Source organism: Amphiura filiformis, chromosome 20 (genome assembly GCF_039555335.1).
Source record: "Amphiura filiformis chromosome 20, Afil_fr2py, whole genome shotgun sequence".
NCBI classification, from domain to species: Eukaryota; Metazoa; Echinodermata; class Ophiuroidea; order Amphilepidida; family Amphiuridae; genus Amphiura; species Amphiura filiformis.
This window is the reverse complement of record NC_092647.1, coordinates 2,884,526-2,899,119: the sequence shown is the minus strand read 5'-3', so window position 1 is coordinate 2,899,119 and position 14,594 is coordinate 2,884,526. Positions and strand designations below refer to the sequence as shown.

General features: G+C 37.2%; 1 protein-coding gene and 1 long non-coding RNA gene across 2 annotated transcripts in view; both read left to right on the top strand.

The window, feature by feature from the left end:
- Positions 1 to 508: 508 nt before the first annotated feature.
- Positions 509 to 4,760, top strand: LOC140141995 (uncharacterized). The gene is made up of 3 exons (XR_011857502.1): positions 509 to 647; positions 3,761 to 3,895; positions 4,670 to 4,760. It is a non-coding gene; the product is annotated as an uncharacterized lncRNA (long non-coding RNA).
- A 1,761-nt stretch (positions 4,761 to 6,521) lies between these two features.
- The window catches only part of LOC140142070 (uncharacterized), a 58,745-nt gene continuing 50,672 nt past the window's right edge, over positions 6,522 to 14,594 (top strand). The window contains exons 1-5 of the mRNA XM_072164022.1: positions 6,522 to 6,628; positions 10,565 to 10,663; positions 11,355 to 11,453; positions 12,303 to 12,404; positions 14,040 to 14,096. Of these exons, the coding sequence (XP_072020123.1) occupies positions 6,587 to 6,628; positions 10,565 to 10,663; positions 11,355 to 11,453; positions 12,303 to 12,404; positions 14,040 to 14,096 (399 nt within the window). The 5' untranslated portion in view covers positions 6,522 to 6,586. The remainder of the gene's footprint in view (positions 6,629 to 10,564; positions 10,664 to 11,354; positions 11,454 to 12,302; positions 12,405 to 14,039; positions 14,097 to 14,594) is intronic.

Sequence of the window (14,594 nt, the reverse complement as noted above, 5' to 3'; positions counted from 1 at the left end):
GCAAAAATGAGGGAAAACCACTATTTGATCAATAAATCAATAACTACTTGCCTTGAGTTGCTGAATTTTCTGTGCAGTAGTTGTAGTCCTTGCCCCTATAATATACATATGTTACTTGTCAACAATGCGCTATATTTTTTGAGAAAAATGCAAAAATAGGCACAAAATTGGCCAGGGGTGTAGTACCCCCTTAAGTTGGTTGGTCGGGATTTTTTTTAACACGACTGTTTTTTAATGGTATATACATGCACGATACACTGATACAGGGTCGGGCCGTAGAATATCTCTTCTTCTTTTTTTCGTCGCCTAAGCATTTTTTTAATTTAAAATTGTTTAAAAACATGATTAGTTTTACCCAAAGTTAAGAAAGGTTAAGTTTCCTTTAAGATTTTTCCATAGGCTATTGTTTTCCTAATTTCTGTCTTTTTTCTTTTTAGCAAATAGTTGAACTGGAAAGTCCAAACACAGCAGCAGTTCCAGTGCATGCACAAACATAATTATTAAAACATTCACCGTTTCCGTGTATAGGAACTGAACACAGGCCATCGAGCTTCGAGTGATATTAATTATTCCCGTAATTATTATGTGTCAAAAACCCATGCTTTATTTTTTGTAAATGTATCTTGAAGTTCAACCATCATTGGTAGGTAAGTCGAAGCAAATATGATAGAAGATTATTTTGTAATGTACATTTTATATGAAGCTATATCATAGCTATGTATTTTTAAAATACTTCTAGTCTGAACATGCCGTGATAATTATATACCTCCAACTTCCTTGTTTTCAATTCCTACATATCTATTATTGTACTACATATGTATTCCGGCAGAAATCCATACACATTATGGAATTCATGACTTTACTCTTCCATACAGAGAGTATATATATTTCAAATCAAGTTACCCGAATTAGTGACTCCATTTGAAATCGACACCATAGGAGATTAAGGTCATGTCTTCCAAAGGGGATGTAATGATTTCAACTTAAATAGCCCATTAACGACATGACAACTCCGACCAATATTCCCGGTTAATTTTAGGGTTAATGTAGCTAAATGTATAATATCTTCAATCAACCTCCCAGGATTTTATCGCTAGAGACTTAAATTTCTATAGTCACCAAAACCAAAAAATTGGAGTTAGAAGCAGACGAGTGACCAAGAATTTAGGTTGAGTCAAGTCATTTGACCTAATTTTTAGCTCGAGTCAAGTCAAGTCACTCGAGTCACTGTACAAATTAAATGGGGTCGAATTCTATCCCCCGGGTTTTTTTTCTTCTTCCTGCCCCCCCTTCCTTCGTGGCCAGGCCCGGCTTAGGTGGCTAAAGCACGTACATGTATACTACTTTTCCCCGCATCCCCTAATTTAATTAAAATAATTAACGGTTTTTGTGTGTTTGTCCGTCTCTGCGTAATTCGCCGCACTTCGACATATCGAGCTGATATATCGAACAGTGATCGGTACCATGCATGAGGTTTGAGTGGTGGTCTTATAGTTCATCCGAGGTCAAAGGTTGGTAACTAAGCTTGGTGTCAATAACCGTCAATATTTGATGGGACGATATACAAAATCAACATTTCATTACGCAAATTTTACAATTCACTACGCACTTGAAGCAATTCGAAGCATTTTGACGCAATTCACGTCGCAATTGATGTATTTCTGTGGGGTATAACAAGAATAAAAATGCAATTGCGTCGATTACGCAATAAACGAAATGTGTGTCGATTGCGTAAGGAACTGCGTCAAAATACATCGATTGCGCAATGAAATGTGTAACGCAAAAGGGGTTTCATGGTTTTAGAGGTTTAAAATTTGTGTAATGACGAGTCAAGTCAGTCGATTTTATTTTGTTTTTCCACTTTTAAATTATTATATTCAACTTGCGTCAAAATGTGCCAATTACGCAATTCAATTTGCGCCGTGAAATGCGCTGAAAGTGCGCCAAAGTAAACATAGTGTTTTTGAAGCAGCGCCCGCAGGCGATGCTTCCCTATTTAATTTCACCGAAATGGCTTGCATACGATAGGTGATATGCCTCAACTTTTGTTGATACACCATTCAAAATACATACGATAATCGAGCTCAAATGAGATCGAAAATGTAGGTTAAGCGCATGCACATTCTGTATTTGCTATGAGTTTGTTTTGTATGGCAGTACATGACTGAGAAAGAGATTAAACATATTGGTCTTTTTAACAGTCATTTGTCATGGGTTTGTTTTACATATGTCAGTAACTGACTGAGAAAGAGATTACATGAGAGTGAAACCCCCATAATGCATTGCGAGTCAAGGATACTAGCGACTGATCAACAGCTGTTACGTCATCATTTTGATGTTGGTCGTCACTCAGCATGGTCAGTTGATGTAATTAGTCTTATCTTTCACAACTCCCGTATTTTGCGTGTGAATATTATAGGCCTAAAAACTTTGATTAACAAGAATTTGTCTTTAAAAAAGACAAGTTCACGGATCAGGTGTATAGTACATGTACTTTGAGCTACTTTGTTCTAACATTTAATATTCATATCTAACTTACTCTGCACTTATTCGGCAACAAATATGAGGCTTAATAATGATACCTGCGTCTTGACTCTGGAAAACAATATTTTTTAAAAACCTCATTTTGCATTTAGTTTTTTAAGCCCCCTTGGGAGCCACCTACAGGATCTCATTTTGCATTTAGGTTTTTATTGTGTTGCAAAGTAGCAAAACTTTCTATGGCGCAATTTGTGCCTGGAAAAGGCTATCCCCTCTTACAACCTATCGACAGGTCTGATTTCTATAATGAGGTGTCACCGGGTTTGCAAGAGATAATAATACCAAATCTAAACACCATGAAATTCACCACATCACGACCAAGCTCAATTTTGATTAAGCTACCTATATAGGAAACAAATTTGGCTGTAAGTATACGAAGAAAATTGCAAGATGCCTTCATCACTAAAGTAAACACTGATTACACAGCCATGCTAGCTTTTGTCAGGGTCATGGTCCTGTTTTTATGAACTGAACACCAATATTATACAGGTTTATACACATGGGTTAACAGAGTCAATAAACATTCAATTAACTATGGACTTAGTTTTGTGCAATGTAGTAATTTTCTGAAGTAAATCGCCTACTGCATAGTTCTCTATACAGATGATGTTTATTTTGTGATCAGGCCTGGCCATGACATGGTAACCAATCAGTTATGTGTATTGTCACCATGTGATGGCTATAAGCCAATTACAAACATGTTTATAAAAAAGGCTAAAAAATTCCTACATTTAACAGACTCTTCCCCGGCCAAGGGCTAAATAGTAAGTTGTCAGTGGGGCAAGATTAGATAAAGGCGTACAAATTTAGGTATGAGATATTAGGAATTATTTCCTAGTCTCTTTAACTACAAGGTTGGTGGGCTATATAGCTACTCAAGACACAGGGTATGTAAGGGATAAACTGTGCATATGAGATGTGGGTGCAAGTGGCATCATTTCACTGCCGTGAAAAAAGTGTTATAAACACAAGGAAAAGCAAGGTTATCCGAAATATTCAATTCTCATGATCATACACGATACAAAATACACGTGGGGAGGGGGTCTCCCTGGTTGGAGGTATACGGGGATGTGCCACGATTTAGGGTACCGTACCTTTTCAGCGATTTTGGTATATGATTATGGGTGGTTTTTAAGTGCATTGCACCAATATTTAAATGATAAATCCTTGGCGCTGCTTAACCCTTTAAAAGGGTTTTTTTTATTGATATTGTTTCCAGGCTAAATTTCAACCGGCAGTGTCAGAGGTCAGATGTTAACCGGAAGTTTCAGGGGTCAGATGTCAACCAGAAGTGTTCAGAGGTCAGGTGATTGTTTAAAGTAAATGATGTGCTGTTCATCTCGTTTTTATAGGGGTACGTTCCTAGAGTTCCTAAAACGTTTTACAGAAAAAGTGTTATTGTCGGGTTATATTAAGGTTATTGTGATAACGTCCCAAATACATTTTTGAAATCATGATGCAAAACATTATTACATAGTAGTTTCCCAGAGGATGATTTAAGTATACCCAACACCCACTGGGTTAATTGCGGTTTATAGCATAGCAGTGTGGGTGAACATGACACCACTGTTCGACCACTGTATAGAAGTGTAGGTGTTCCACAAGGTACCAAGATGAGTCCTATAATCTTTCTTGCCATAATCTACTATGTCTTGAATGATCTCCAGCATTCAAGCAATAGAGTCTGGGGAATTTTCCCAGAGGATGATTTAAGTCCTACCCAACACCACACTGGGTTAATTGCGGTTAGCATAACAGTGTGCGTGAACATGACATCACTGCTCGACCACTTCATAGAAGTGTATGGTTAAATTTGAACATTTATATTTACAATAAAAACACTGTCAATATGCTGGTCGATTTCACATTTATGTTATTTACAGAATGTGTGAATTATGCACAAATCACTTTTGTTTTGAAATCGACCAAGTAATAATGAGACACACACAATTTTTATAAATAATTCAATGGGATTTGAAAAGTAAAGTGGCAGTTGAAACTCTGGTGATAACAAATTTATAATGCATGATGGGAAGTACTTAAATCATCCTCTGGTAGTTTCCTAATCCTGTTTATTTTGTTTAGGATTGTGCCTATATCATCTTTGTGAATTGATTTTTTTTTTCAGATCATGGACTTACTTAATGCTGCACGAGCAGGGCACAAGGATCACTGTGAAGCGTTATTAGCGAGGGCGGATCCTGATTATTGTGACGAGGTATGAGACAAAATGTCAAGAAAAGTCCCATTTGCTCAAATAATTGCCCGATTGACGGGACACCTGTCGTTTTCGACAATTTTCAATAGATTTGTTTTTCAAAACGTTCACCTCGATTGGGGAAGGCAGCCATCCATGCACTTCAAATTACGTATAAAAACGAAAGACATTTCCACTCAAAGAAATTCAGCAATTTTAATGCTAAGTTCTCTTTATCTTTTTACAGGATGGCTTCACAGCACTGCACCTTGCAGCTGACAATGGTCACATTGGTACATGTGATATTCTATTGAAGTACAATGCCAATGTGAATGCAGTATCCAAGGCTAGTTATTGTCAATTGCTTTTTAGTATAAAGAAGACAACATTAAGTTTAAAGATATCCTGTTTCAAGTCGCTGGTTTTGTTTTGTTTGGTGTTTTTGTTTTTTGTTTTGTTTTGTTTTGTGTTTTTGTGTGTTTTTTTTGTTTTTAGTTGTTGTTTTTTTTTTTTTGTTTTTGGTTTTTTTGTGTGTGTTCTTTTTCTGGTTCTGGTTATTGTTAGAGTTCTTTCGTTCTTTATTCCGTTCTTCCAGAACCACTTGTAATTGACCTTTTTGGTAAATCCCATAAGCCTTTGCGAGTACACCTGAGATGCCGTCACGCCGATGCGCATATCGTTACTGCGCAGTAACGATGTTCACTAAACGATGTGCGCATCGGCGTGACGACATCTCAGGTGTACTCGCAAAGGCTTATGGGATTTACCGAAAAGGTCAATTGTTATTTTTTGTCATCAACAGGATGGTATAACTGCTCTTCACATGGCGGCTGACAATGGTTACACGGGGACATGTGAGTTGCTATTGAAGTACAATGCCAATGTGAATGCAGAAAACGAGGGAAGTTTCTTTCATATTTGTTGTCTTATACGTACTAATGTAAAACGTTAACGAGGGACATTAGTTTACAAACACGATTACAAAATAAAATGTCAGTGTAATATTCATGGTGAACGGGAAAACCAATGTATAATGTCTTTCGAGAGAATAGATTTAATCAAGTCAACCAAATTTTCCAACATACCTTGGAGCAACCAACTTTGCGGTCAGTACCATTGACCTTCAGCTGGGTTGTGATGTTAAACACCTTGACTCCCGATGACCTTGTGACGTCATTTGGCGAGGTTCTGTCCCAGGCGTGTGAGAGATTATTTATGAGTCCTCCTCCACGGTTGAGGGACGGTTGTTCTGCTGTAACCCAAATGGTTTCTTCAACTACTCGTTTGTACCACCGTGAATCGTGGTCGATTCGCGGTTTGACGTCCTCGAGATCCACTTCGTGTTTGCTGGCTTGTAGATGTGTGTAAAACCGCAGATTCCGCGGGACCCGAACTAGAGCGTTGATGTTGTTGTAGCCTTTTCCTGAGCGCTTGGGATGTTTCTCCTATGTAAGCGTACTGTATACCGTATACCAGACCACTCTGCTTGCCTTTGGGAGTCAAGGTGTTTAACATCGGGAGTCAAGGTGTTAACATCACAACCCAGCTGAAGGTCAGTGGTACTGGTCAGTGGCAACGTTTGTTGCTCCAAGGTATGTTGGAAAATTTGGTTGACTAGATTAATCGTTTACGATTCCCAGATGATTGAGAGTATTCACAACAATATAATATCTTTCCTGAATAATGATATCATTCACATCTATATTAAAAATGTACACAACATAGTTTTCATTGAGTAAAACTCATTTTTGTTCATGTTATGAATTTATTATATTATTTATCTGGTACCAGGATGGGGTGACTGCTCTTCATTTGGCAGCTGGTAAAGATTACATTCATACTTGTCGAATGCTATTGAATCACAGTGCCGATGTGAACGCAGAAACTAAGGCAAGTTGTTCCCCCTAAATTCCAGAAACACGGTATGTTCATCTATTGCAGGCCCCATATTCGGCATGCGTCCAGTCGAATATAAACTCTTTTTATCTTCTGTCTTCCAGCAATGTTTCGATTTAGTATTCAGTACATGGTAAACTTAAACGTTAACGTATTATGAAGTTAGTACTTCATCATGTAATTGACATTTTCATGTTACAATGTCCCGTCTTAAATTCTTGCAATAACTGTGTAATTCAAGCTTCATGTTGTTATATTTGGAACTATTTTTGGGACTTACATGCGGAACTGTAAGCGGAAGTGTGCAGTACCGCATACGGTGCTGCACATATAGCGGTCGGTTTTAATACTTGATATTTTAGTGGTCACCGAATTTTTCTCCATTCCTTGCCGTCATCTCTCTCCTCCTGTAATCCCTGTTAGTAATCCCTCAAGTCCGGTACCTCTCTGATGCCAATTAATTTCCCTTTGATTTTCCCATTGGTTTCGGAACTTATATCAAAGTTATATCAAAGGATTAATATTTTAAAATATATGTTGATGTTGAAATTAGCAGCCTTATGAATGTGCTACCCGGCAGGTTCGTTTTGCATACCTGCATACTGCATATTTTTAGAGTTTTTTAGTGGCGAGTATATTAAAGCTACATTATTTGGAGAGCATGTTTTGGTGATGTTGGTGCGAACTTTGTGGTGGTGGCGTTTATGGAGAGGGGTGGACCGTGGATGGGTGTGTATATGCACTTCCGTTTAATTTCTTGACACTTGTCATTTTGATAGGTTAATGAGTGTTATGTTTTAACTTCGATAATACAAATTGGAGAAAAAAGAACCCAAGATATGTAGTAGATGCACTGTCACCTTAACAGTTTCACTGGACCTCCCCAAGGCTACATATGATCATTAATCAAACTTACAAACACTTTCCTCTAACCACATGTGTATGGTTTATATATCTACCATTTTCGTTTTTGTATTAAAATGTATCATTGCAAACAAGCAATGTATTGTATCATTTGTTCTCAACTATAAAACAGGAAGTAACTTTTGCACATTTTGGGCCGAAAAAAAATCAATGTTTTGGTTCAGGTACCCTCCCTCCTCAATTTCTGAGATTTGTCAGATTGTTTTTATTTTCTAGATATTTTGGAATGCATTAGGAAAACTTAATACATAGACCTAAATAAGTTGATTAATATTAAAGTAACAAGAATCACTTCCATTCCAAGTCTTGTCGAAGGGGTTTATCCCTCATAATGATTGAGAAGAGAAAAGGAAAGGGACCTTCCTAATAAAGGACTTTCCTAAAGACTAGGAAAAGATTGAAACTACTAACAATGCAAATTTTACATTGAAGAAAAAACCCTACCTCATCAGTCCATGAACATTGAACACTCATCCATGTATAAAATTACCATACCTCGTCCCCGTGCACACCGACATCGCCCGGTTAATAATTACATTATACAACCAGAGACACTGAAATGAATACACGGGATCGATATACATAAATGTGCTATGCACGATTGATATTCAGACGATAAATCTTTGGATACCGGGGTGGAAAATGATGAATATCTCCCGTAAATGATTTCGTATAAAGAAACCAGATGTGGTTCCTTGCACTTGAATATATATTTTGAACAGATATGATAGTCGTTAGTTTGCGCTTTGAGAGAGTAGCTTGCGTCTTGAGCTGAAAAAGTGACCAAAATTCAAGATTTTAAATAGCGCAGCGTAGACCTTCGTGGAGGTAGTCTCGGGCCAGACTGTATGTGGCTATCACGAACATACAGGATCGACGAGTGTCAGACCGACTGACACAAACTGGCTGTGTAGGAGACTATCGTAGAGGCAGTGTATATGCAGATGACAATGGCGAATGTATGCTCGCTGACCGTACAGAGGTCAGTCACAGGCTAATGTCATTAGCCTTAGTCGGGTGTCCTTCAGCCCACTATGCATTTAAAAACTATTAAACAGGTGGGAACACACTGGCCATGCGTGGCTGTGGATTCAACCTACCATGGCAATTTCTGCCATGAAGATATCGGGGCGATGACACTGTGCCGTGTCTCCCTATTAATAGGCCTATGATACTAAGTTTAAATTATACCCCTCCCCCCAATACCGCTTACCAAATGTTAGGGTTCAGGTTATAGGCCTATATTTTGCACTCAAACTATTTCCAATATTGGAATGTTTTGTCTGTATGGTGTCAAGTCATAGCTCAAAAATCTGGATTTTATATTATGTCCCATCATTCAGTGGGACATTACACCTTACTGTAGTACCGGGGTATAAGCATAGACCATTATACAAAGATAGGCATTATGGGATATGATGTCACAAATCTACACTCATAATTGACATAAACAATGTGTATATTTTGTTTTGGAGAATATTTGCCAAGAAGCCATGTGCTAAATGAAATAGTTTATGTTAAGGTGATGCTGACTGAATCATTTAAGACTGAATTTTTTTCCAAATTGAGATGCAGACATCTAGAAAATTAATTCACGCTCATAACACAGAGCTCGAGCATTGCACAGTCATCCAATCTAATTTATAGCATCTCTCGCACATTTTGAGATGTCTGCCCAGGGTCAAACAAAAGTGTTTATATCATAGGCCTATGTGTTTATATTTTGTTTACGATATAATTATGTCCAATCTTGCAACATTTGATGCTTACAACTCGCCACTAAGAAACTCTAGAAATATGCAGTATGCAGGTATACAAAACGAACCTGCCGATGTGCTATAAGTTTTAGAAACTACTGTATACCTTCTAGACCTCGAATACTCATGCAGTGCTTTATACTGTGCTTTAATGCTTAAGGATACGATACATGATTTACCGACAAGTGACTCATTTCGGAATGCGATCATGAATTTTGAAGAAAAAAAAGTTTCCACAGGCTTCGTTGGGACTCGAACCAGCGATTCTAAACTTCCTTCGATTACGCGTCTAGCGCTTTACCACTCGGCCACCGTGGCAGTTGAGTGGATGAGTGTAATGATAAAAGATAAATCTCATAATGCCATCTTTAGCCTTTTGTTTACTAAAAAAAGACGCGTTTTGTAAAGATAGATTAGCCGTTTTATGCATAAATATCACAAACGCTTGGGAAAGGTTTCAAACAAATAATAAAGACACTGATGTGATGATGAAATTGCGTAAGTCGGGAATTATCTGCGTCGCAATGTTTTGTTTTGGAATTTTAGGAATTTGACCTTAAAATTTACGACTTCATGACATTATCATTCGAAATCAACAAAAGATATTTCAACACTATATGTCCTCATTCTTTCTCTAGAATGTTTTGTACATGTATGTGAAATAGCTTCAACAATGGTTCGCTGCATAATGGTAAAAATAGCCTTGACCTAAAAAAAGGGCGAGAGGTACCATATTTACGGATTCAGGCTAAATTTAAAATTGATATAAAACGTTTGTTTTTTGATCGATTACAAAAATTAATTTTTGTCGTATAAAGAAATTGTATCTGGCGTGAATTACACTACAGTTTTTATTCCTAGGGCTCTTTGACTTCTTCAAATATTTTTTTAATGATAGAGTGAATCCCCTGGCCCTCTATAATTACGCACAAAAGATGTAAATGATTGTGGGTAAAAAAAGGCGCCACCATTAGAGGCCTGAGAATTCAGACTAAAAAAACCTACCGAGGCACATAAGATTAATAAATAAGAGAACGAGTGGGTTTATGCGGTATCGTAACACCTTTACCAACTACCATTAATCTCTTCATTTGGCCCAGCTGACATTCAAAGGTCTGAAGTACATTCTGAAGTACTCGTACAATGCCACCGGACAAAGTGTTTGTTTAGATTGTAGCACTTAAAGAAAACACAATGTTTATTTTGCTATTTATTACGGTCACTTTGCTATTCTTCATCTTACCAACAGGATGGATACACTGCTCTCCACTGTGCAACTCTCAAAGATCACACTAATGCATGTGAGATATTGTTGAAGTACAATGCCAATGTAAATGCTCAAGACAAGGCAAGTCTCTTTCATCATTATCAAATCCGTATTAAACACGTACGTGTAGTTTGATTGTTTAATCGACCGGTCTATGCGGACACATAATTGGGTCTTTATATGGCCTGTCTCAAGCGAATTGCCAGACTTTAGCCTCCAAATGGTAGCAGCCTATATGAGGAGAAAAGAAATAAACAGAGTTGAGTAAACGATCATGGAAAATGACTCCAAAAGATCAAGGGAAAATGACTACAACAAAAATTCACAATACGATGCGCCGCCAGTGGCTGCCCTTGCGAGTCCAATTGATCTTCAGGGTCGACATCGCTATTCTAGCCATCGTTTTCACGCGAGTGTGATAATGATAATGTTGAAAACAGCCCCACGAAGGATTCCGTGTGATAAATAGATAGATAGAAAATGGATATACTATATTATTCATCAATCATGACAATGGCATATGTTTCTGTGTTGTAGTATAAAGTGAGCTTTAGGTGTCGACATTTTCCCATAATGCACTGCGTTTTGGCCTTTCTCCAGCAACCGTCATTGTATTGTGAATCGACTGAAAGTTACTGTCGGCCGTTGGGTAACGTAAAAACTTTACTGCACATGTAAGCATGCTAGCAGAAAGTGTTATTTGAGAATCTAGCATGATCTTTATTCACAGCGGCCAATTTTCTTATAGCTATTTCTACCTTGATATCAACAGGATGGGTACAGTGCTCTTCACTTTGCAGCCTTCAGAAGTCATCCTGGTATATGTGAGATGTTATTAAAGTACAATGCCGATGTCAATGCCGAAACCAAGGCGAGTTCTCTCACCACTGTTTAAAATGTTCAATATTAGTCAATGTACCGGTTTTTATTACTGAGTATTGTGTTGATAAGGAGGAATCGTTAAATACATTGTGAGGTTCGTGGTTTCAAGTCCTCACAAAGACAGGTGTCCAGCTCTTTTCGTTTCTTACTGCTCACCCCTTCTCATGTCTGGTAGGATAGTCTTATTGACTAGATCGAGAATGTACATGAAGCATAACCTACCCTTGTGGAGACCAGTCTATGCGTGTTCGTTTCTGTTTCCTGAAGGCAAATTCTTTCTTTTGATTAGATGTGATGTTATCGGCTACAGAAACAAAAATCAAAAGAGTATATAACTGAGATACTCAGCAGAACAAAGTAATTTGATGAGTTTAGATATGGAAAAGATATGGAAAAGATAAGAAGATCAGATGTTTCCGCTTGGCAGGTGGGCAAAGAAGAGTGTCTTTCCCAATTTCCCAAATATTTCACGAATTTGAAACCAAAAATTATATTTAAACATACAAGTGGATATTATAGACAAGATATCATCACAACGTCACCATCTGCTGCAGAAGCTAGTTGAACTAGTTGAACTAGTGGTAACGTTCCAGGTGAACGAAAAATGGTGTTGCGTTGAAGTCGACCCGGTTTTATTATAAAAAGTAAACTTTTACTGTTATTAAAGCACTTCAGGCTTAGTCTTTTACGTGGTATTTTAGTGTACCACTGGGCATTATGGGATTATAATTATGCAAAAAGTAGAAATTGAGGAGGAGTAAAATTGAGGGCGTCGCTGTGAAGCAAATCACACATTATGGCTTTAATGCTGTCCGTGTTTCCTTGATCTTTTCAACAGACTCACGGCACAACTGCTCTCTACTTGGCAGCGTTGAACGGTCACACTGAAACATGTTATATTCTATTGGAACACAATGCCAGTGTCAATGCAAGGATTAAGGCGAGTGCCTGCAAATATTATTTTATTATGACAATGTGTAATGAACGCCATTAGTAACTTTGAGACCAAAACAACAAATAACCTTACCAAAATTAATTAAAATTATTCTACTATTTTATTTAAGGATACGATACATGATTTACCGACAAGTGACTCATTTCGAAATGCGATCATGAATTTTGAAGAAAAAAAAAGTTTCCACAGGCTTCGTTGGGATTCGAACCAGCGATTCGGAAGTTCCATTGATTACGCGTCTAGCGCTTTACCGCTCAGCCACGGTGGCAGTTGAGTGGAGGAGTGTAATGATAAATGATAAATCTCATAAATGCTATCTTTAGCCTTTTGTTTACTAAAAAAAGACGCGTTTTGTAAAGATAGATTAGCCGTTTTATGCATAAAGAGCACGAACGTTTGGGAAAGGTTTCAAACAAATAATAAAGACACTGATGTGATGATGAAATTGCGTAAGTCGGGAAATATCTGCGTCGCAATGTTTTGTTTTGGTTTTAGGAATTTGACCTTAAAAGTTACGACTTCATGACATTATCATTCGAAATCAACAAAAGATATTCCAACAGTATATGGCCTCATTCTTTCGCTAGAATGTTTTGTACATGTATGTGAAATAGCTTCAACAATGGTTCGCTGCATAATGGTAAAAACAGTCTTGACCTAAAAAGGGGCGAGAGGTACCATATTTACCGATTCAGGCTAAATTTAAAATTGATCATTTTGATCGATTACAAAAATTAATTTTTGTCATATAAAGAAATTGTGTCTGGCGTGAATTACACTACAGTTGTTTATTCTTAGGGCTCTTTAACTTCTTCAAATAATTTTTTAAATGATAGAGTGAATCCCCTGGCCCTCTATAATTGCGCACAAAAGATCGAGTCCCCTTAAGGAGAAGGACAGTAAGAAAATATATTCAAGCCATTTCAAGAACATGCATGATAATAGAATAGCTGATTATATTGTGATGCAACAACATTGTCATCTCTGCGGACCGTGTCATTCATATGGCGATATAAATGCATCAAAATAAAATGTCAATTCTAGATTTTCTGTAAAAATCCAATACATTCTCTCTGATAAAGTGTTAATATTAAGCACTGTACAACAGTCGTAATGTGCTAATATTGAGCACATTATTGCAGTGATAGTTATTCACTTTCTTCCGTATAGCGCCATCTGTAGATTTACAGGAAAGTTATTGAGTAATGTGTTTATAAAAAAATCCAAATTATTTGATATCAGAAGGATATTCCTCGTATTCATATTGCAATTTGGTGTGTCTGAAGTGCTCTCAAGCCCCACAAAAATATTGTGCAAAGGTGAATGACCAAGCCCTTAAGCATGACCTTAAATATTCACCACGTTTTTACTGTTTACTGTTTTCCCTTCACTCTTAAACCTGAAAAAAAATTGACTCAATTTTGCCTACGGTCATCGTGTATCAATAGTGACGACCACTATACGGTCCCGGTAAACATGATAAACATAAACGTTTTTGAAAACACATATGAATAGAAACCTTTGTAATTACAACTTACTCTTGAATCTCATCGTTGAGTTGGTTTTATTAGCTACATTGTTTACAGATCTTTAACACCATGTGATTTTTACTGCATGCAGAATGTTGGAAACCCGGTATTCCTGGCCGTATATGATTCTGTTCAGAAAGCCATTCAGGTAAAGATATACAAAAATCACATACTGCAGTTACTGTCCGTTTTCCTATACACAATACACAGTGCTCTCACCATTGACGCGCGACCTTTACAAATAGTCTATGTTAGACACAATGTTAGAAGTATATTGCATTTGCCTAGTTAACATCACTGTGTGAAAAATAACCGGCCAATATTCAGTCCGTTCCGACTGCCTTATCAGGAAGTACTGCCGAATCAGGCAGTATGTTGCCGAGTCAGGCAACACAGGCTTTGGTAACCCTTCCGAATTTGAGAGACTAAGGACTAAATTGTTCATGGTGATTTTATAAAAGATCGGTGGAAATTTTACTTTGACACACATGAGCTACATGTAAGTTGACAATTTTTCAAAAAAAAAAAAAAAAATTCCACCGGGAGGAAAATAATTTAAATAACAAAACAATTTCTAACGTTTTTTTAAAAATTTGATTTAAATATGCAAATTAACTTTATTTTAACTAAAATTGATGAAAAAATA